This window comes from Lutjanus erythropterus, chromosome 8 (assembly GCF_056507025.1).
Source record: "Lutjanus erythropterus isolate fLutEry1 chromosome 8, fLutEry1.hap2, whole genome shotgun sequence".
In the NCBI taxonomy this organism is placed as follows: Eukaryota; Metazoa; Chordata; class Actinopteri; order Lutjaniformes; family Lutjanidae; genus Lutjanus; species Lutjanus erythropterus.
In genome coordinates, this window is record NC_139324.1 from 4,703,655 (window position 1) to 4,726,789 (window position 23,135).

At 38.1% G+C, this 23,135-nt stretch overlaps 1 protein-coding gene across 1 annotated transcript; it reads right to left on the reverse strand.

The window, feature by feature from the left end:
• Nucleotides 1-3,577: 3,577 nt before the first annotated feature.
• On the reverse strand, nucleotides 3,578-23,125 carry LOC146322323 (protein mono-ADP-ribosyltransferase PARP14-like). Its single transcript, XM_084724269.1, has 17 exons — nucleotides 22,948-23,125; nucleotides 22,731-22,831; nucleotides 22,029-22,059; nucleotides 17,993-18,277; nucleotides 16,291-16,515; nucleotides 13,913-16,164; nucleotides 13,457-13,687; nucleotides 12,946-13,167; nucleotides 11,654-11,723; nucleotides 11,321-11,467; nucleotides 10,993-11,055; nucleotides 10,638-10,814; nucleotides 6,555-6,788; nucleotides 5,853-6,464; nucleotides 5,483-5,619; nucleotides 5,205-5,379; nucleotides 3,578-4,339 (listed from the first exon to the last, which is right to left on the reverse strand). Exons 1-17 carry the CDS (start codon nucleotides 23,120-23,122, stop codon nucleotides 4,056-4,058), a joined length of 5,421 nt encoding a protein of 1,806 aa, XP_084580395.1. The 5' UTR covers nucleotides 23,123-23,125; the 3' UTR covers nucleotides 3,578-4,055.
• Between the last annotated feature and the right edge of the window lie 10 nt (nucleotides 23,126-23,135).

Here is a 23,135-nt window from a genome sequence, read left to right on the forward strand (position 1 = left end):
TTTATTTATTATACCGAGCACATTAATACGCAATCAGTCAATGTTTAAATCTATATTTTATATAGCCTATTATTAAGGAATACATTCCGGTCTTGTCCTGCTCTGAAGCAGGTGATTGATTAGCGAGTGGGACAACCTAGTATATTGGATATTGTTTGTCTGTGTCTCCCTCTGCTGGACTGGAAGGAAAACAGCACTTATTATAATTTATGTGGTGTGAAAAAATATTTTAAAACACTATAAAACTATATTATAAAACACTGTATTAAGCTAAACAATTTAAAAGTATCAGAAAGTAATCAAATTACATTACTTGAATATTGTGATGTATTATGTTACTGACTACATTTTTTTAATTAGTGACTGTATCAGAATACCTTTTAAAAGTAACCCTCCTGACCCTGTGTAACACATAGACAGTCTAATTAGTTTAATGAATGAAACAATTATGAATAACACAACTTGACTGAGGAAAGATGAGAGACCACACGTTTTATTTTGACACAAGTAAGCCACATCAGTCCAAACAAACACAAAAAACTGTGAAAATATACCTTTAAAGCATTAGTAAACAACATCAGCTGTGGTTGATGTGAATCAGTGAGGAAAAATGATAGTTTGCTTTTTTTTTAATGGATGGCAACATCACAACATGAACAAATGAATTAGATTTCCTCTGATTTGTCCAACCACTATTATTATTTCAGACCTGAGGCATGCTTTGATGAAAATCAGTCATCAGAGACAGAACTGTCAAAACCAAAAGCTGATTTTACCACTGTCTGATTAAGATATCTGATTTTGAAAAACATATGTTTGTTTTTACAACTGGTGTAAGAAACACAAGATTACATTCAAGGACTTAAATGGCTTTATGAAAAGTAACACAAACTCCATAAAATGTACATAAACAATGATAAAATAATAATTATCATAAACAATAACTGGCTAGCTATGCAGCTTTCTCACTGACTACTGTGATAGCGTGTCACATTTTCCTTCACTGACAGCTGGTTTATGTTTTTTGGGGTTGAGCACACAGTTTTTCTTTGGAATGCAAATTTGTTCCACTCAATAATGACAATTCAAGCAAGCTTAAATCACTCAAAATAAGGTAAGTAAGAATACATACATACATACATATATACATACATACATATATATGTATATATATATACATAAACCCACAACTTGAAGCTGGGCTGTTTTTCTGAGCTCATGAAAAGTTGTCTTTTAAGAGATGTGTGATCAGGACAAACATATGATAAACATCTAGAATATGTTGCATTGCTGTAGGTTAAACTACCCAACAGTATAAAGTTGTTAAAATGAGCTCCACCTTAAACATCCACAGCAGTAAAATGCAACATACACCTTACTGTAGCAACAATATTAATCCATGAACATCATATGTAATAGAATAACACTGACGATTAATGAGTTTTTACTTTTCATACTTTACATTTTGCTGATCATACTTACATACCTTTTTCAGGCAAGGTTTTGAATGCAGGACTTTGACTTGTTGTGGAGGATTTTCAAACTTTGCTCAGGAGGTAATAGTCAGCAGGGTGGTAGGTCTGCAGTAACACCTACAGGTGGAACCAGAGAGCCCAACAGAGGTCATCATTTGAATAAAGCTGAGAGATAACAAGTCTGTGACTGTTATGAAAAGGGTATTATACTTGTGAAAGATTTACTAGATTGTAATGGAAATCTTTTGAATTTCTCAGCCTTTGTAGAGAAATATAATGTAAGAGGTTCCTATGAGGATTTCAAGAAGGTTTGCAAAGTGATCCCTCTATCTTTGGTTCAGTCAATCAGAAATACCCTTTTATATTCTGTGATGGCATCAATACCAGCTTTAAAAGTGAATGACTTGCAACTTAAGTGCAACAACAAGTTAATTAATGATGCCATGAAACAAAACATTCACCATGATTATAATAGAGCTTTATTCAAGAAACTGCCCAATATAGACAATCAATCCATTAAAGAGTAATGCTCATTCAAAATTCATTATTGGAGCCACAGTAATATTTTTGGTTGTTTTACTTCTTGTAAAGATAATTATATGTAAAATGCAGTTTTGTTGTGTGAACACGGGGTGGAGCACGAGGTCAGAAACACAGGTATATAGGTAAGGTGAAGCTGATTAGCAGGGGGTGTGTGAACAGGGGCAAGCAAACAGTTTTTTGACCGTGTGTGTGGCAGCATGGAAGATTGTTGGACAATGTATTAGAACTGAAACTGTTAAACGGATACTTGCCTGTGATGGAAACCGGACAGAGAAAACAAAATCGACGTATAATGATTTACCTGTGTGAAGGTGAGCACAGCTGAAAATAAATGGGTCACCGCACCCAAAGAAACCGGCGTATTGGACATTGGATTATTGTTGTTGCCAAGAACACGCGTCCAAACAAGTTCTCCCTGTCCACCCCTCAGTGGCTTTAAGTGTAAATGTTCGAGTTTTAATTGAAAGACCCTACATTTAAGTCTAAAGTCTAAAGTTAGTAGCCCAGTTTCTTAAGAGAAGATTTAAGTTCGATGTTGATCTATGCACTTTTTGTAATTCTGATGATGAAACCCTGGAGCATTTGTTCTTTTCCTGTCATTATACACAACATTTTTGGTTAAATATCAGAAATTGGTTATCTGTTAAATTCAATATTCCTTCATTAAGTATTTCTCACATTTTATTTTATATGGATAATCTAAGCCCATCTAACTCCAGCATCATAAATATAGTCATACTTTTAGCCAAATATCACATCCACTAAATGAAGAGGTAACAAACCCTCATTCTCCTGTTTTATGAACAAAGTCAAATGTATTATTCTGCATTACTTAGATTAAAAGACCGGAAGGTGGCTAGAATTATTTCTCATCAGATTTCTAAATCATTGTTTTAAGCTATTTTTCATTGTATGGTTTAGCTCCTTTTTTTCCCACCTACTGCATTATGTCAGTGTCATTGTTGATCATCTGTTTCTGTATTTAGTTATTCATTAGTTCATTATTTATTATATTCTTAATTTATTTACTTTTTATAGTTTGTATTAAGCTATAATTTATATGCCCCCTGGTTTATTTGTTCTATTATACTATAGAAGACATTTATGAATCATAGTTATGCGTTTTCCTCTATGAGAGTTTGTATTGTATTATTGTGTTAATAATTTTAAAAAAAGTCTGATTTCCTGGCCTCTCATTAATACTGTCACACTCACAAGCAGCAACAGTCATATGTATGTTTTGCTAATGGAATGACATTTATAGGCAAACTTCAATGCAAGAGCTTGAAAAAGTGACTGATCTCAATAGAGCTGATACATTTATAAACTTTGTTGAAATTATAGCACAGTATTGCATTCCAATGATTTTTACTTATTGCACATACTGCACAAAATGACACCACTTTCACAAAAAAGATGGTGGTTGATCTATATTTGTTTCTGATGTAATGAGACACAAGGATCAGGTATTCATTGTTTTTGTGGATGTGTCAAAGACTTATGGGAGGATATGATTTTATATTCCCTTTACATTAATCACACAGAAATCAATCAACATGTTGCAGTGTGCTTGTATCAACTTTTATTTGTTTACAGGAACAGCAGCAGATAAGTTTAAATGTTACTTCCCAAAAGTGAAAGTGACTGTAACCTGATTCAGACAAACGTAAACAGACAAGCTTGTATCATCCTTCAGTTCCTGGAATAGATCAGGTGCTTTCCATCAGCTCAAAGTGAAGCAGTTACACAACACATTGTATTCATGCTTGCAAGATTATTGTACAGTACATTCACAAAGATAATTTCAAGGCACATTGTGGGTCTGACCTGTAATACATCTATAAATGACCCTGATCATTGTTGGTTGCTTGTAAACCAGAACATAATTGTGTTATTGTCTTCATTCTAAGTTTAAACTAAATGTCTTGATTAGATACAAAATAATACATATATCAGTTGAAAATTAGCAGAGAATTGTTTGTTGTAAGGCAGTGTCAAATCTAAGTCTGTTTTTTGTTATCTCAGTGTATGGCTGTGTCACTTGAATGTAATCAAGTATTCAGGATAAGCCTGGCTGTCATGGAAGGTTACGAACAAGCTGGGGTTGGTCACATCGTCCACAACGCTGTCATACTTGTGAAAGGAAGTGGTGTCTTTGGCCGGTGGTACGATCATGTCTTTATCTCCAGTGGTGAAATCCCCCGTCAGCACTCGACAGAGGTACATGCGCTTCTCCCCTTTTTGATTGGGTATGGAGTAGGTGTCGCTGGATGAGTAATTAGCATTGACAGCAAAGTATGTGCCTCTGCCAAAAGCAGTGGCTGAAACAGAACAGTAGAAAGTTACTGAGTTTGTCTGTGAGATAGTTGCTATAATTCACTCATATTATTATGTAAGTGAATTAGATGAATAATAAACTGAAATGCTTTAAATAATTAGTCTGTTCAACATTTTTTAAAATTTTTATCTCCTTAGGCAAACTATAATCAATCAATCAAAGAAGGAACATCAAAATGTGACTATACACTGTAAAACCAAACACTCTTCAATCAATTATTTGTAGTAAGTAGTAACTTTTGTTTGGAGGTTCTATTGATTTAAAAATGTTGAGTGCCACTAGAATTTTCTTTAGAGTTTTTTAAACTCATAATTTTCTAAAAATGAGGAAAAAGGATCCCTAAAACACAAATATTTTAAAAACCTATTTTATTTATCACAATATTACATTTATTGAAAATGAAATAACATATTTTTATACTTAAAATATTTTCAGTTCTGTTAACTTATTGCAAAGAGAGGGGATAATAAAAATTGTGATTTGCAGTTCCTGAAAATCTTCAAGTTGGCTTAATTAATGCATGAATTTTAATTTAACTGTGATCAAAGAGCACACGTAATACTAACTAATATTTAAGCTTGGATAACCTTTGGTTTTTACAGTGTACAACCTTGCTTTGAGGATAAATCAATCTCCTTGTATCCTTGGAAATATTCAGAAGTATCCGAATGTCAACTAACTTCTTTCAAAAATGTCCTCTGATACCAGAATCTTGTCCCTTGCCTGCAGATTCTACATATTCAAACATCCGTTTGTAGAGATTATACTGGAACTGTTTTGAGGTTTTCAATAGAGACTAAAGAAGTGTCTGATCAAAGTGTCCCACAGTTTCAAAATAAACTTCTCACCGTTCTTTCCTGCGTAACTCCTGTTGAAGCCGTTTTCGTTGATATGGGCCACAGTGTCTTCGGCGGTGCCGTGGAAGAGACGTTTCTCGTTGTTCTGATGACTGTTTCTCTGATCCATCTCACGCTTTTTGATTTCCAGGCCCTTCCACAATGTGGGGTTCTGGATCCTCTCAATCTAAAAGGAAGGAAAAGGAAATGTTAGATGATGAACACATGGTGATGGAGACGTGACAGCTAGACTTATTCATTACATACAGTTCATGTTAAATGTAGTCTACCTGGAGAATGGTGCTTCCACATGAGGCCTTGAACAGTTTGTCCACATCAGTGTACTCTTGTGTCCCAGCCTGGATGACCACAGAGTGACTTGTGGAGCTGGCTGGCATGGTCTCCCAGGTCGCAGGCAATTCATCATCTACCAGATATAAAACATTTCATTTTTATTACTCCTGGCACCTCCAATTTATTCAACTATGTTGATAACAAAAGCATGCTAAAACTTGTAAAACTTGTTAAGAACTTAAGTGACTTATCTAACTTAAATCTGGTTTAAATGCACTTTGTTCTGGCTTTCTAATAAAGACACACTCCTCCTGTGAATGTCAGGTAGTAGAAGTAGGGCTATGACAGCTGTTTCAGGTAAGATACCTTTGACTTTGTCAATGCGCTTTATCTCGAGGGTATGTCCCTGGGTATTGGTGGCAGGTCCATTTGGCATGTGGACTGTGTAGTCTTGACCCTGGATGGTGACTTTTACTCTTGGTTGATTCTTCTCCAATGCTTCCTCAAGCTCGTAGTTTGTTTTGGGATTAAAACTCTGAAACTGAGACCCCTGCTGCTGGTACTGCCACTCTGCCATTGTGCTGGCCAGATCCACTTTCCTCTTCAGCTCCTCCTCCACCCTCGCCATCCTCGCCATCTCACTGATCTCAGTGCTGGCTTTGAGTACGTCTTGGCTGAGCCCCTCGATGGTGATTGAGGGTACGTTCTTCGTCCTGTCAGTCCTTATACTCACGCCCAGGATCCTCTGGATGTCAGCAATGCGCTGGAGGTCTGTGTCAGAGAGGCTGAGGATGCCGCTGTCTGAAATGGAGAAGCTGTGCTGCTCTGAGGACACCAGGTCGTTGATCCAGTCCTTGGCTCGGTCTACTTTGGCCTGTGACTCACCACAGATGTGGAAACAAGCAGGTTTCACTTTCAAAGCCTCAATGACAAAATCCTCTTCTTTCTTTGGCTTTTCATTACTTCCAATGAAAAATGCTGAAATACAAATACATTAAAACGTGACCTTAAAATTGATTATGGAATAAGGAACATGAAGACCAAACTTCTTCTCTTCACTGGACTTACCTTTGATGCTTTTGAACACTGTGCTTCCCCAGGATTTATCTGATTTATCTGATTTATCTTTAGGATCACTGGCCTCTCTTTGTTGCATACTGCTGTAGAACTCTTTTATCATGGGGGCCTGGAAAATAACTATCCGGACTGTCTTCAGGGTGCTGGAAGTATTCTGGCTCGACACATCAATCACTGCATCCAACATGGCATCTGCCACCTGCCTTGCTTGTACATTTCCTTGACCTAAAATGTTAAAGCACACATTACAGACTCTTATGAAAATCAAAGTCTGCAGCAGGGTAGAAAAGCATGATCTGAATATAAGCAGACTGTAAAAGACGATAAAAACACATTAAACACACTGTCCTGACTGTGATCATTGGGCCTCATGCAAGAACCACTCATACGAACAGATTTGTTCTGAAGTGGTGTGTATGAGTGGTTTAGGAGAACTTGTTGCATTCACCAATTTTCTCATATTTTAAATTTTCTTTCAGATACAAACACAATTTCCGAGGAGTGCAGACTTGTTGTAGAGTCATGTGCAGTCAGTCTGCTGGTATCCAAACCAAAGGTTTTCACTAATGACTGTATATTTCATTAATCTGGAGACATTTCAACTGCAACTTAAAATTCATAATTATGTCGACATTATCCTGTTTGACTACATTTCCAATTATAACTGTAAATTTACACATGAAGCCTCTCATCATTCATTCATCCATTATTACTTGCTGTAAGGTGTATTGGTCATATATCTGCACATGCAGGTTTCAGAGGTCTCTGTCAAAGTGAACGTCCTCACTTATTCTGTCTTTGTCTCTGTGATGAAAAATTGTTAAAATGACAGATTTTCCTTTATGGATCTCTGAAAGCAGGATGTCAAACTCCAATCTCATAAAGTTCTTCTTTTTTCTCTTTGATACTATTTCCATGAATGAAACTTCCTGTGTGGAGCAGGAAGCACAGCCTTGGTATTACTGGGGTGTTAATTATGCTAAATTACAAGTGTCATGCATGCACACTCAAATATGCACAGGTGGATAACTTACACAGTTATCTGAAGTTTATAAGTGTTTGCTGAATCTGACGAAAAAAATGTAAGAGATGTTTAAGAAAGGAATATGAAGCATGAACATCCATGTTCAGGAAGAAGAAAATCTCTCTGAATACAAAATCCAAGTTGATTGTTGAATGAGTTTTCACTCATTCTTTAGAACTGGGACAAAACAGTTTTTTCAGAGGAATTTGATTTTTACTCTTCAATTATGATCAAACTCTGTTCAACCTTGTAATGGGCCAACCTTATAGTAATTACATTTTTCTTTTTTTATGGCTTCAAACTGAATTTTGTCAACTCTGTCAGACAAACAAAAAGTCACAGTGGTATAATATAATATATGTATTATAATATTATTTCATGAATTTCTTGAAAAAGCAGTATTCTCGCATTTTTTAAACCAGGAAGTTGAGACGGGGGTCATTAGGGTAAAACTAAACTAGTGCTGTCAATTGATTAAAATATTTAATCATGATAAATCACAAGTGTCCTTAGTTAATCACGATTAATCACAAATGAATCATGCATTTTTTATTTGTTCAAAATGTACCTTAAAGGGATATTAAGCAAAAACAATCACAAATATTGTCCAGAAACCCTCAAAGGCACTGCATTTGGCATAAAACATATGGTCATATAATAATATTACAAACCCAAGTCCATCAGGCACTGCTGAGCATACTGACCTGCTCAATTTAACATTTAGGCCAAATGCACTGAAAGTTTCAATAGAAATAGTCAATTGCAGCTTCTATAGCGCACTGCAGGCTTCAGATTTAAAATTTCACAGAACCAGCTGTATTTTAGGAAGCGGTTACCATTTATATGCATATTCAGTATTATTATTGTTAATGGTTAAATTTCTTTAATAAAATATTGTCCTCCGAGGAGAAAAATCCTCACCTTTATTCAGCTCAGTCTATATAAAGATGAAACAGTGTTTTTGTATTAATGCAGCAGGATCATTTACATTAATGTCACTCTGACAGTTTACATCTGTGAGGATGTTTTAGACCACAGCAGATAGGAAACTGAACACCAACACACACTTAGGAGATTAAGAGGAGAGAGAGTCTGGGCTCTTCATCATGACTTACAATAATGCAGCGCAGTGGCAAACGTTTTGTGGAGGAGACGAGCATCTGTCAGTTTGGCCTTTACGGCAAAAGATATTTTTATCTGGAGTGTTTAAACCACAAAACTGCAGACAATTGGACTCAAGTCATAGAGACTCGGACTCGAGTCGACTCGAGTCGCAAATTTGACAACTTGCAACTCGACTCGGACTTGGAGGGTCAGAGACTCGAGACTCGACTCGACTTGAGACAAGATTAATGACTCCCCTCGACTTGAGACACGACAAACGAGCCCCTCCCGCATCACTCTTTCACCTGACTGCTGCTCTCTCCTCTCTCTCCTCCCCCCGCGCGTGCCCGCTTCACTATATTAAGGACAAGTGGGGGGGGGGGGGCTATTATGATAACTCAAATATTATATATTTTTTTTCTACAAATAGGCCTGTTTTGAAATATTTGAAATAATTACTCCATAATTTAATGAGGTCCCACCCATAGATATAGAAATAGAAGTATATAGTTTCTTTATCTCTGGTCCTGGCAGCCCCTGCACCCTCCAACCTGGGCCCAGGACAACAGACCTGACTACTGTTAGTCTCCCCCCTTCGGCGGGAATCATGGCAACGGCGAGTGTCCCAAAAGTGGTCAACTTTGGATACAAAAACTACAAGTTTGTTTGAAACATGTCACATCTTTATTGGAATGTAGCCTTTCCCCATCTACCTTGGTCTAAATGATCAAACATGTAATGTAAGAATAGATCAAATTAACAGCTTTATGCTTTAATCCATGCAGACGAGACTGCATGCTCTTTTTTGGATGAGAAACAATAGTGAGAGACTTGACTTGACATAATCTGCGCCTTGACTTGACTTGACTCGACAACCTTGTGACTTGACTCGACATAACCTTGTGACTTGACTTGACTTGACTTGACTCGACAACCTTGTGACTTGACTCGACTTGACTCAACATAACCTTGTGACTTGACTTGACTTGACTTGCCCATGACAAAAAAACTTGGGACTTGCTTGAGACTTGGACCGAATTACTTGATACTTGCTTGGGACTCGGATTGGAGGGACTTGTGCAATTGTCTGCAAAACTGTACGGTAACATCAGGATTCATCATCATTAAAGTTTTTATATCGGTTGGTACTTCACACACTCGCTTCCCTTCCCTCCCTCCTCTCTGCAGCTCGTCTCTCCTCCCTCGCTGTTGTGATCAATCAGCATGAAATGATTAAGTAGTTAAAAGTAAACAAATTGGACTTGAAGTAAAAAGTCACACACCAAAGAAGTGTACAGTAACATTATGATTCATGAGTGTAAAAAAGTTTTTATATCAAGTCTGCACATCTGTCCAGATACACATGCTCTCTCCCTCTCTCTCTTTGCTGTGGGTCAGACTTATTTTTACTCTTACCTGATTTCAGGTGGAGCTGCAGTTTGAGCAGCACTCTCTCCTCATATACTTCTATTTCTTTGCGTTGAACCAGTTGTCTAAATAGACAAGCCTGTTTACATTGTTGTTTGAAAGAAGATCACGTCTTTGCAACTGCAAGCTGATATTTCCAGCTGCTGATTCAAACTACGGGTCGGGCCAGTATAACAGAACGTGCATTAATCACGCGTCAAAAAATTGGTAGCGTTAAAATGACTGTGTGTGACATGTTAACTTTGACATCCCTAAACTAAACCTTTTTAAAGTCATGTTTTTGTAAAAATCTGACAGTTATTTATTTTATTTCCTTAAAGAATAAATTATTACCAAAAATTGGAATTACAGTGTAGGATTAATATTAATTTTCAATGGTTTTAGGTAGGACATGTTTTGTCCCAATCCTCAAGAGTTGGTGTTTTATTTATGTACAAACTCATCAAGTGAGACGGGTTTGAGGATCAACGTCATGATTTTACAGTTAATAAACACCACATTCTGCTGATGAATCTCACCTGTGCCAATAGCAGGAAATGAGACAGAAGTGTGTGAGTTTTTCACACACATCTGGAGCGCTTCTTTCACAACCTTGTTGATTTTTGTGATGTCATTTTGTCCAGGGAGGTGGAGGATCTTCTTACACTTGAGGTTGCCTGGCTGGGTCATTATCATGCCTGGGTGGGGCTGGGCACCTAAAGGTGTAGACAGTGGATCTGAATGCATCTGGACCTTGACAACTATAGGTGTATCTATTCAGGTCACACTTCTGAACAATTCTGAGCTATGATTACAGAACAATAATTGATTGTTCATTTGGTATCCATGTCATTACAAAGCAAGAAAATTGTTACAGTGTGTTTGGTTTCTTACTGAGGGTTTGGCATTCTGCTTCAACAGCCTGACCAGCAGCATCCAGAATGGCCTTTGATACTCCTAGAGAAACGGAAGACACAAATTAATATAAAGTATTTTACACACACACACACACACACACACACACACACACACACACACACACACACACACACACACACACACATTTTTTAGATTGGAACAAACTTTACTGTCAGTGCACACAGCACAAGTACTGAGACGACTGCAACAAGCAGTAAAGTGTAGAATATATACAAATGTGTAAGGGAAATACATAGAGGGGTAGATGACATATTTAAGGTATGAAAAGTATTAAATCATTTACCTGACTTAAGAGAGAAGCTGTCATTGGAGGAGTTGACAATGACATCAGTGGTCTCCTTGGTTATGTCTCCGGTGAGCACCTGCACAGCCACATTTCCCACTTTGGTCTCGTACATTCCTGAGCTCGAGACAACTTTAGAGAAGGGACCTTGAAGCAGCAGACACAAATTAAGAATTAACAGCAGCCCAGAAACACATTAAGTAGATCATTTACAGTGATTCACTCCATAATGGAGACAGTTATTTCAATTTTATTTGAATTTTTACACGTTTCTAAAACACAGCATTACATTGTAATGGCACATATTACACATATTGTAACAAAATTGCCCACCTGAACTTTGAGGAGGAGGTGTGGGAACAGAGGTACTGGGGAACCTCTTCTTAAATTCATCACTAAAAACCTGTCAACACAATCACAGAAATACCTGATAAGAAAACACTCAGAAATGTTACAGTAAAGCAGAAGAATCATACACTTAATCATAGACATTCCCACGCAGGGTTTACAGAATATGATGCATCCAAAGTTAAAGTTTTTATTTTTTTTCTCTTTATAACAGCCTCACAGTTTACTGTTTACTATCCTACAGCTATATCAGAGCTTTATTAAGTGACTGTTAATGCCAAGTGAATATGTCCTGCTGTCGCTAGTTCACTTAGAAGGTATTCAACTGGTGGCTTTTGTATGAAACAGTCAGAGCAATCTTATGATTTTCATGTTTCTGGACAGGGATCATTTTTATGCATTACAAGAAGCAACCGATCGAGCACTTCAGTCATGAGGACCCAAAAGACCAGCGTGCAGGACTAAGAGGCAACCAGTGGTGAGGCTGTAGATTGCAACTGACTGAATACCACTAATCTCAACCTCTCATTCCACTTGAAGTGAAGGAGAGCCTACAGTGACTGTGAATCTCACACAAAATTTGAAAGGCATGATGCATTCTGGGTGACTGTAGAAACATGGTGGTCAACCTTGGATAACCCATTGAAAAGGATCCACGGCCTCTGTGTAAATATACAGCTCATTCTAAGGTAATGAAAACGCAATAATTCATTCATTCATGATTTTCAGGAGACAATTCCTGTTTTCATGTGCTTTTCTGCGATATTCTGCCAAGAGATCCCCTGAGATTTTATATACTTGATCTTTAAAAGACATCCTACGGCACTTCAGGGGAAAACTGAGAAAAAGCATTTTGCAAATGTCCTCTGGCACAATATGAGGGACAACAAGTCAAGAGACAATCGTGTTTGTTTCAATTTCAACAGAATTGGAAGGTTACTGCTGAGATCCAAAGGTGGAGTGTGTATCGCAGATACATGACTGCAGTGCCGATCAGTCTTGCCAAAGAGGTAAAGCTTCATGAGAGGCCAGGGACTGCCTACTACTTTGTACCCATACATGAGCAAAGCATCAGTGAGCTGTTGCACGCAACAGACTACACACCACCAGCTCCTCAGCAAGATAGCCAGCTTCTTTGCTGTCTCCTGCTGCTGTGTTGATTTCCGTTGAGGTTTCAAATCAACCAAATCTAATATAAGATCCCAATTTTGCATTCATTTTAATGTCAAATTTTAGCTTGGGGCATTAAAATACTGCAATACATTTTCTTTTCTTACCTGGATAGTCGGTGCGTCTCCTGGGTAAAGTATGATCACGACCTTCTTCAGATGCTGAGGTTGTTTCTTGCTGCTAAATGCTAAGATTTCATCCAACATCAATGAGGCTGCAAGGTCTTCTGGGAAACCCCGATTTCCAGTGCCGATGGCGGGAAAAGATATGGAGGTCAGACCACTGGTCTCTGCCTTGTTCAAGCATTCCTTGAAAATGCCACTCAAGGTCTGGAAGGCAAAGCATGAATGCTATTAATATCTAGGTGTAAGACTCTGAAAGTTTGCACTTCTCTTGTATCCATTTATCAGGTTCTGTAACAAAGATATGACTTGTGACGGCACATTGGGCTGAAAGCAATATGTCAATATGATAAATGTGCAGGGAACTGTTTTGAATGAGAAAGAGAAAGGTAATAGAAGCAAACTGTAGATGTGAGTTATATTCCTTATGAAGTGTTTTGACCTTTGAAGTAATTTAACATATACTGTATCATACATGATGTAACGCCTACTTTACCTTTTGAGCTGTGCCTTGTCCATTGTCCCACTGAGGTGTGACTGCATGAAAGACTCGTTTGCTATTCAGCTTGCAGCCATCAGTAACAATGATGTCACCGACATTTACGTCTTCACTTTGTTCACTTGCCAACTGCTGAAGTTTGGGTCCAGCCACGCGCAAGATGGCGGTTGAAACTGCCCCTCTGTTCAGTGCAAGATCTTCAGACACAGTATTCACGGTCACCTCCGTCTGAGAATGTGTTAACAGAATGTTATCAGTTCTTCATTTTACAACATCTTTTTTTAGATAATAGAAAAGTCAAGAATCAGTGCTGCAAGACTCAGCCAGAAAAGAATCAGTCAAGCCCTTTAAGACCACGTTCAATTATGGAGATACTCCAGAGTTAGAGGATAGGCTCAATAGTTAATGCTACATACTCAAGTAATCTGTACAATAAAATAAAATCCAAATTACCTTGGCATTCTCGATATTTCCTTTCATCAAAGTGATGCCCAAGCCCTCTTTGGTCTGCACTTGACCCAAACAGTTTGGGTCAGATACAACATGTTTCACAGTTGAAGCCTTTGCAGCTTTGACAGGAAGAGTCTGTGGAGCATGACTGACACCATTATTTCCAAACACCTGTCTGACAGCTGCTTCCATAGCCTGAACCGCGCCATCCTCATTGTTCACAAAATGGATCATCCTTACGGTGTTGTCATCATATTTGTCATCACAGTATTCCTTGACTGCTTTGATGATGGTAGATGCACACAGATCAAGAGGAAAGCCAAGGTTTCTGCTGATGGCAGGCAGAGCCACAGAAACACAGCCATACCTTTCAGCAAGTTCTAAGCTTCCTTTAGCAGCTCTTTTCAACTGCGCCTGAGCCTTCAGGGGTTTAGCTTGATCAAACATGGGTCCCACTGCATGGATGACTTTTTTGCAACAAAGCTGACCTCCTGCCCCAGTTATCACACAGTCTCCAGGGTTGAGCGGTCCATTCAAACTAATTATTTTGTCACATTCATCCTGCAGCTGAGGGCCAGCAGCATTAAGAAGTGCTCCTGCAAGACCTCCATTATGTTGCAAGTCCTGATTAGAAGCATTGACTACTGCATGCACTGGATAGCTGCACATATCTGCCTTGGAAACAGCTATTTCCACTCCATCAGATGTCTGAAGCTGGTATACAGGTTTTGGTACTGGTCTTTGGACCAAGTCATTCTGTCCATCACTAGTCTCATCAACAAGCTGGACCAGACAGCCAGTTTCACTAAAGAGTGAGGTGACATACATAGTTTCTTTACTCTGGAAGGACTTCTTCACTCCAGGCACAGTGACTTCTAAACTTTCAAAGATCACAGAAGAGATCACCGTATCAACCAAGGTCTTGCACTTTGCAACATCAACCCTAGAACCACTTAGGCAGATCGCCTCCTTTCTGAAAGACACCACCACTTTGATATTCATGTGCTTCAAACAAATCAAGTTACCTTTTTTAATGTATTCAACTATGGCATTGGGCCGGACAACAACAGTTTCTTCCACTTGAGCATTCTGCGTTAAAAACTCATCAAGTTTACTGCTAACTGCTGTGACACTGTCCTTGTAGCCAGACACCACAACTTGTGGACCAGTGGTGTTGATTCGAATTCTCCTGCATGGCTTGTCGTTTTCAGTTTCTAACTGACTGACCAGGTGATTCCACTCTGGCATCTTCAGGACATTACTGTCTTCAGCAGCAATGTATTGAGATATTAGCAGCTTTACAAGATGGTCTTCAGCATCTTTCAGATCTCTGTCAGAAACAGCAAGGAGCTGCACCCTGTTTGCATTGATGTCAAATGCTGCATTTATTCCATTAGATGTGAGGAGAACATCTGTCAGCTCTTCTTGTTGTTCATCCTTCAACATGTCAAGCACAAAGTTATCTATTTCTATATTCTGGCGTTTTAATGCAAACATTTCATTATAAATAACTTTGCTTACTTCCAAAATCTCATGGTTTAAGCCAGTTACCATCAAATCCGGACTATCTTTACTGAAGGACATTTTGAGTTCTGGGTACACACTTAACAGCTTGTCCTGAAGACCATCTTGACACAAGATGTGGAAAATCGATGGTGACACTTTGATCTCTTGGGTTACACTTGATTTCTCCCTCTGCACCTTTCTACAAATCTTATTCATGACTTCATAAAGACCTTGCTCCACTCTGTTGACATCAGCCACAAGGCCTGCCACTGATAAGACACCACTGGCTTTATCAGACACTAAAACCACATTCTCATTTAGTAGCATCTGTCTGATCGCCACCTCAGACTCTTCCCATACTTCTGACTCAGGCTGAAGCTTCAGGGATTTGAATTTTGACAGAGCTTGTGCAAAGGCTGACTTCACACTATCCCCCCACTCTTTGATGACAGCTTTGGCATCCTTTTGCTGTAGTAGTGAAGACACAGGGTTCAACCGCACAGTAGACTGGTTGAGGTTCACGTTGCAGAAGAGTTTTTCCAAGTGACTTTGAATGGTCTTGGCAGCTGACTGATTGTCTTTTAGGTATCTCCAGAGAGCATCGTCGATGGGTTCAGAGATGGCAGCAGGGAGTTTGAATGGTGGCTTGTCTTTGCCATAGAGGGCTGTTCCCAAAGATTTGTAAAAAGGATAAACTCTGATCTCTTCCTGTTTGATGCAATGCTTCTTCTTCATGATTTTCTGAACAGCTATAGGGAGAGAAATTACAATCAAATATTACTTTGTCTAGAATTCATTTAGGTGTTTTTTCTTTGAAGTTTATTAGACAAGTATATTGACACACTAATATTTAACATGTACTGTAACTGTACTACCTTCATGGTCTTTAAAGGTGATGATGGCAGACTGTTCCTCTTCATTAAGCTCAACATCTTCCACATCCCCACCTGCATTCTCAAAATACAGGCGGAGGAGATCTTCACTGAAATTCTGTAGATCCTCAACTAGAACTTGCTCTGTGGCTTCAAGAGGCTGGACTGATAGGCCCTGCTTTGTGAACGTCCTGTTTCGGGGGCATGTTGTCATGAAATCTGTCCTGTCTGTGAGAGAGTGATAAAAAGTTGAGGTAGTTACAATCACGCTTTTGTGAACAATTAACATCTCTCTGGGCTTTCTAGAAAAATGCATGAGCCTTGAGAAGACCTTTAGAAAGAGGAGTTGTTGGGACAACTACAAAAGTTAATTCTGTTTCTTAGGGGGAAGCACGCTTCCCGCACATAGTACATAAACACCAGTGATTTATAGCCAGTGTTAGGTATACGCAGTGGGCTTCTCTAAAATACCATTTACACCAAAATTTGAACTTATATGCTGTTTTATTTAAAGGGACGAACCCCTTAAAAATTGGCAATTGATCCATCATCTGGCTTGTTTTACTGTTTCAAACTGACTTTCAGATGTATGGGAGTCATGTTAAGTTGGATATGAGGATTCACACAATGCATCTTGATGAAAACCACTAATTTCAAACATGGCCAGAGACAAGTTTGCCTTCTCTTCAATATAATGGAATGAAATGACACTCGGCTTATGATGCTCAAAGCACCACAAACATACATTAGAAAAATTCAAAACCAGTGTCTCTTTGTAGAAATCATGACCTGGTTACTGAAGATAATCCAAAGACCTTCTTGTGAGCAGTTTCATATAGGAACTACTTTCTTTCTATAAAAAAGAAAATAGTTCCAGTAGATTCTACTACAGAAGGACAGTAGTTCCTACATGACACTGCTTAGAACAAGGTCTGTGGATTAGTTTGAGCCACCAGGTCTTGATCTCTGGAAAGAGACATTATTGTAGTTTTTTTCATGTAATTTTTTTACCGCTTTGAGCATCACAGGACTAATGTCATCTAGTTCCATTATACTGGAGAGAAGGCAGACATCTCTATGGTTAATATCTCCAAAACTAGCCAACTCACACCAAAACACTACAAATGGAAAAATAAGTACTACAGTCTAGAGGAAAAACTGAACTGTCCCTTTTAAGTATAAGAATAACAGCAGTTTGTCAGGTTCTACTGTCAATACATTACTGATTAATTTGTGTATATTCTGGCATACACATCCTGTATGTGTGTGAATTTTATATTTGCTACTAGTATTCAGGGTGAGGATGTCTCTGTGTTCTTATGTTGCACAGTAGTGGTCTTGAGAACTGCAGGAATCAGTAAAGTCATTTCTAATCACTCACAAGAACTAATTTATTGGTGTAATTCAGCTTAGTGTTACGCCTCTTTGCAATGGTCGGGTTAACTCATTAGCTGTCTATCAGTGCATGGCGTGTCATAAATATGTTTTTTCATACAAATTTAATTCTGCAAAAACAAACTGAAATGTATTATGTAGCAGGTTGTTTCATCTTACAACCTGAAAATCATCAGAGGTATGCTGGAGATTATACAGGCACTTCTTTATGGTTTGGAAATGAAAACTTCTGTATTTGTTGAGATGTTTGGAATCACACACACACACACACACACACACACACACACACACACACACACACAATGAACACCTTTTCCACTTTGGAAAGTCACCACAGCAGAGGAGATGTCAGGAATGACTTCCAAAGTGAAGGTTTGGGAGGCAGATGGAGAGTCAGAATCCTTTAAAATGTTCTCCACCAGCATCTCCAGAAAGTCCTGGCTTAACGTTTCTGAAACGTTTCCTAAAACAGCTGAAGTGGAGCTGAGCTCCTCATCTGCTGTCTCATCATCTCCGCCTTTCGTCTCCGTCTGAACTTTGGCTGCAGGTGTGCGATCATCAGCCCTTGACTTTTTGCTGTCCACAGAAACATCTGCTGAAAATGAGACATGATAGTTAAGTGACTGCACACGTTTTCCTAAAGCAGTGGTTCCTGGGACCCACTCACCCCACCCACTGTGTCAAGCAGCATGGAAAGAGAGCCAGGAAGCAGCTCTCAGTGACGTCAGGCCCTAAAAGGATTTCAACATGAGGGACAAACACTCATTTCTGTCCTCAAGAAGTCAGAGTGGAAGCATCTGGTCAGTCAATCAACACACTGGTCCTTTACTGAAGAGAGATAGTGTAACACTAAACAACAGCAAACCATAAAAAAAAAAAAATGTGGCAAGTTTATTCCCACACATTAGATTTATTTCAGTGGGAACCCAAAAATATTTCTCCACATAAAAACAAATTAATGTGTTCTTTTTTCTTTCCTCCTGTTTCCCTCTTGGGGCAGTTTCAAGTAGCTGTGCCAGCCTGAAAAGTTCATCTTGTTTCAGTGACACACAATACTACCTAATATGGTTGCATATTGTAAGCACTTTCCTTAATCAATCATTGGTAAAATTAACTAAGTAATTAATATATAAATTAATTGCTTAATCGTTATTTAAAAAAACAGAAACATTTTGTTTCCCCTTCAATTAAAGCTTTAATTCCACAGCAACATATTGTAGATTCTCTGACAGCATTACATGGCCAATGCAACATATGAAGACATAAAGGTGTGAATATAAGACAACATGTGGAGCGTACTCATAAAAACAATGTGTTACATTTCAGATCTTTACTTGATCAATTAAATCGTTAATAACAAATTAATCGATCATTGATAATCATTATCATCCCTACTACATAGTTATTGAACGTTCATCATTATCTGACAAAACATTTATGACCTTGTCAAAGAAAACTGCAAAGTTATCAACATTTGTTGACCTGTTTTTGTATGTCTTTATAGCTGATTAACCACTAGGAGTCCTACCAGTCTGTGCAGCCTGTCAGCACTGACAGGACTGGGAGAAGGGAGGGGAGATACTCAGCAGCATTTTAGATAGATCCTCACTGTAACTTCAAACCTTAAGACACTGCAGGGCTGTGGACATTTATGTTGATCGCACTGATGTTTATATGATATATAACCAACTACTGGAACAGACGACAATTGAGCAGAAGAAAAAGGGAGACAGAGAGGGAGGAGGAGAGGGGGGAGGGGGAGTATGAGTGAAGCATGTGGTGAGAACCAAAACTGAAAGTAACTTTATTCGTGCTGATGTCATGCATTTATGTGAAACGCTGAGGTTTAACAGTAAGCTACTCTAAACGTGTGCACAACTAGACTGGTTCAAGAACAAATATGTAACACAATGTTGCATCTCTCAAAAGTCATTTATGAGCGAAGTTGTTCCATGTATGATTAGAAATCATTAAAGCAACATTTAACAAAGTCTGAAAAATGATGAAGTCTTTACTGTCGAGTTTAGTGCCTAACAGCAATACATTAATATGGAATCATTTTGAAGAATTAAAAACAAAAAGACAATCGGTGCTTTGAGAATGGGTGTGTGTAAAGATGGTGGCTTGTTTCTTGAGTCAAAACAGAAATGAAAATCAGACTGACAGTACTATAAGGAAGGTATTTTTTTCAATCAGACACAATACAACATCTAATCCTGGACTTGTGATCAACTGCAGTACTTACTTTTGGAGGCTTTCTGCCTGGATCAACCTCCACGTTCTGTTTAGCTGAAGGTTTGTGACGTCTAATTCCTTGGCTTTTACTACATATTTACCTGATGAATTCATGGATACATTTACTGTCACTGAAATAATGTTCAACCCTGTGTGCATGTTTGAGTACATGTTCAATTATAGTAAATACAGGGTTAAGTGTACTTCTTTTACTACTTATACGGACTGAATTTTGTCAAAGTCACAGGAGAGGGGCAAGAAAGCCACATGCAGCTCTGGAGCCACAGGTTACTGAGTCCCTGCTTTAGGCTAAGGACATCTAATATCAGGTCAAGAGAGAATCAGGACGGACAGGAGATAAAATAATTCAGGAAAAAATGTAGATTCACTCACAGTGTGTGTCTAAAAGTGGGAGTATTTGTTGTGCTTTCTTTCCTCATGTTTCACTTGATACTTTTGTATCTTCTGTGTGTACTTTTGTATTTGAAAATCTTTTACCTTCACAGTATTTCTTCTACTCTGTAAAGCACTTTGAACTGTCCCTGAGTATGAAATGTACTATACAAATAAAGCCTTGCCTTGTTTTTGATTTTTATGGAAAAACATGCCAACATGCACAGATAGGATTTCACCTTTGGACTCATAAAAGTGTAGTGATCTTACATTCTACTAATGAAGAACATCACTTTCTGGGTTAAAAAATGCCTCCTGTTTTCACCTTAAACTGCTTTGTACAGTGAGCCACGAGGTTTAAATCATCACAGAAAAGTGTTGAAAAGAGATAAATAAACTTACTACCCACATAAACCTGCATGCACAAAATGATTTACATATTATCAGTGGTGGACAGTAACAAAGTACATTTACTTGAGTACTGTACTTAAGTACATTTTTTGAGTATCTGAGTATTACTTGAGTATTGGAAACTTCTGACTTTCACTCCACTACATTTCAAAGATAAATCTTGTACTTTTGACTCCACTACATTTCTAGGAAGGTTGTTGTTACCTTTAGGTTAATCATAGCTTTGAAGTCAGCTGTTGCTGTTTTTTCTTTTCTAAAATGCAGATGGCCACACGCTGTGTTCCTCACTGAAGGAAACCAATCACAGTACTCGCTCTCAACTGGGACTGATGTAAAAACAGAAATACATCATCCAGACGCTCTGTAACAAGATCAAGCAAGCTCTCCCTCTTTCATTCAAACAAAACTCAGTAATGATGATGACAGGAGAAAGACTAAATTAAATCTCAGATGTTATAATTTAAAAAGAAAAATAATTCCAGGTAGGCTTGTAATACTAGATTGTTTTTTATCAGGGTAAAAAATACTGTATAATTAATGTATATACTGTCACTGAAGCCCTGAAACAGACTTGGAGAACTCCTTACAGTTGGCTTCAATATAATTGTATGCAGTGATTTTAATACAGTTATGTCAGAAAATAACAACAGCTGTCCTTTTTGTTTTTGATTGAATTTCTATACTGAAGTTTTTATAGGTGTTTCTATAGACTTTGTGTAGCAGAGTGGTTCTACAAACAAGTCAGTGCATCATTAGGTGGTTTCAGAGTTACGAGGTTCTGTAAATGCATCGTGAAAACAATACAGCAATGTACTGATATTAGAAAATGTACTTTGTCATTTGTACTTCAGTATTTTTTAAAAGAAAATACTCTAGTACTCTAACTACGGTTTTGATTGAGCAACTTTCACTTGTAGTTGAGTAATATTTGACGAGGAGTATCTGTACTTTGACTCAAGTACTAGGGTTGAGTACTTAGTCCACCACTGGATATTATTAGCAGATTATATTGCCTAAAAATAAACATTGACATGATAATTACAGCGCAAACCAGATAATGGATAAAACTGATGTTATTTAATAAATTTTTCCAATAAATTCCCTTCATCACATCCACATACTGTACCAAATGAGGGGATGCCAGCTAAAAACTTGTTTAAGGAGCAGTGTCCTTTTAATACAGAAAATACTCTCTGTGTGTGTGTGTGTGTGTGTGTGTGTGTGTGTGTGTGTGTGTGTTAGGACTACCCAAGAAGCAATCACTCATCAATTCAATATGACCCACATTTGTCTCAATCAGTACTTACATTTCTTGCTGAGTTTATCAGCTGGAGCTTCCTGTATAAAGGAAAAGAATACAAATATTTTAATCATTTCTTTTTTTAATTACTTTGGCATCTCATGTAACCAGTTTCACATGGCACAGTGCCCTAAATGTCAGCTGCTTTGTAAAGAAGTTGATGCTTCAAACAATAAAACCTCCACAATAATGCTCCAAGATAACAGACCATAAATCACAAAATGCAGCACCACCCTAGATTTATGCACATGACTACCAATCAGATGAAAGCTGTACACTGACAGCTTTCTAGCTTTTCTATTCTTTTTGACAGCTTGTCTCACACTATAAAGAACTACAGTTCATAAGAGGGGGTTCTAAGGACCCCCAGCAAATGAGGAATATAATTGCTATTTCAAGTAATATTAGGACAGAATGTGATATATTGTGGTTGTCACAACACTAGAATGTTAAACACTGATACAGTGATATACAGCACTAGTATAAAAAATGACAGCATGACAAAACTTTCTCTTTTCTCTTTCTCTTGTGTTCATTCAGAGCAAGTCACTGAACACTGTCAGGTTTTACTGCAAGTCACATTTCAGGCAGGAAATAAAGACTGAAGTGAATGAGCACTGATATCTTTTCTTTTTATGGTTTCTTCACTTTTTTACAACCAAATGTTAATAATATATAGTTTTAATTGTAACATGTTGTGCTCACTTACCTCCGTTGTTGTCTCATCTGTCAGTAAACGGACTGTTATCTTCAACACGCCTTTATCCAGACTGATCTGATGCGCCTCTTTCCCCAGAACATTTTTCTGGTCTGTGAAAAACAAAAACTCATTAAAGCAGTGAAGTAATAAAAACGTGGGAACACTACTTTTTGTTTTTTAATGACCAAAGTAACTTAGACGGTCTAGTTTATATGGCCAAACTCACCCTCCTCTCTGCGGAAGCGCACCACCGCTGTCCGGCTGCCATTGTCATATTCAACTTCACAGTCGCCACCTTTCGATTTCTTACTTTGAAAGTATTTCACTAATTTGTTTTTCAGTCTCGGTACGTTGTTTTCTTCGAGCTCGACGAGCAGAGCAAACGAATACGCGCCCGCCATCGTTGTTCGCCCA

Excerpts from the sequence above, each read along its gene's own strand:
- LOC146322323 (XM_084724269.1), bottom strand. The coding sequence starts at position 23,122 with ATGGCGGGCGCGTATTCGTTTGCTCTGCTCGTCGAGCTCGAAGAAAAC. Across the intron at positions 13,688-13,912 it reads GAAATATCGAGAATGCCAAG|ACGGAGGTGACCGTGAATAC; the intron begins GTAATTTGGATT and ends ACACATTCTCAG. Across the intron at positions 10,815-10,992 it reads AGCAGAATGCCAAACCCTCA|GTGCCCAGCCCCACCCAGGC; the intron begins GTAAGAAACCAA and ends CTACACCTTTAG.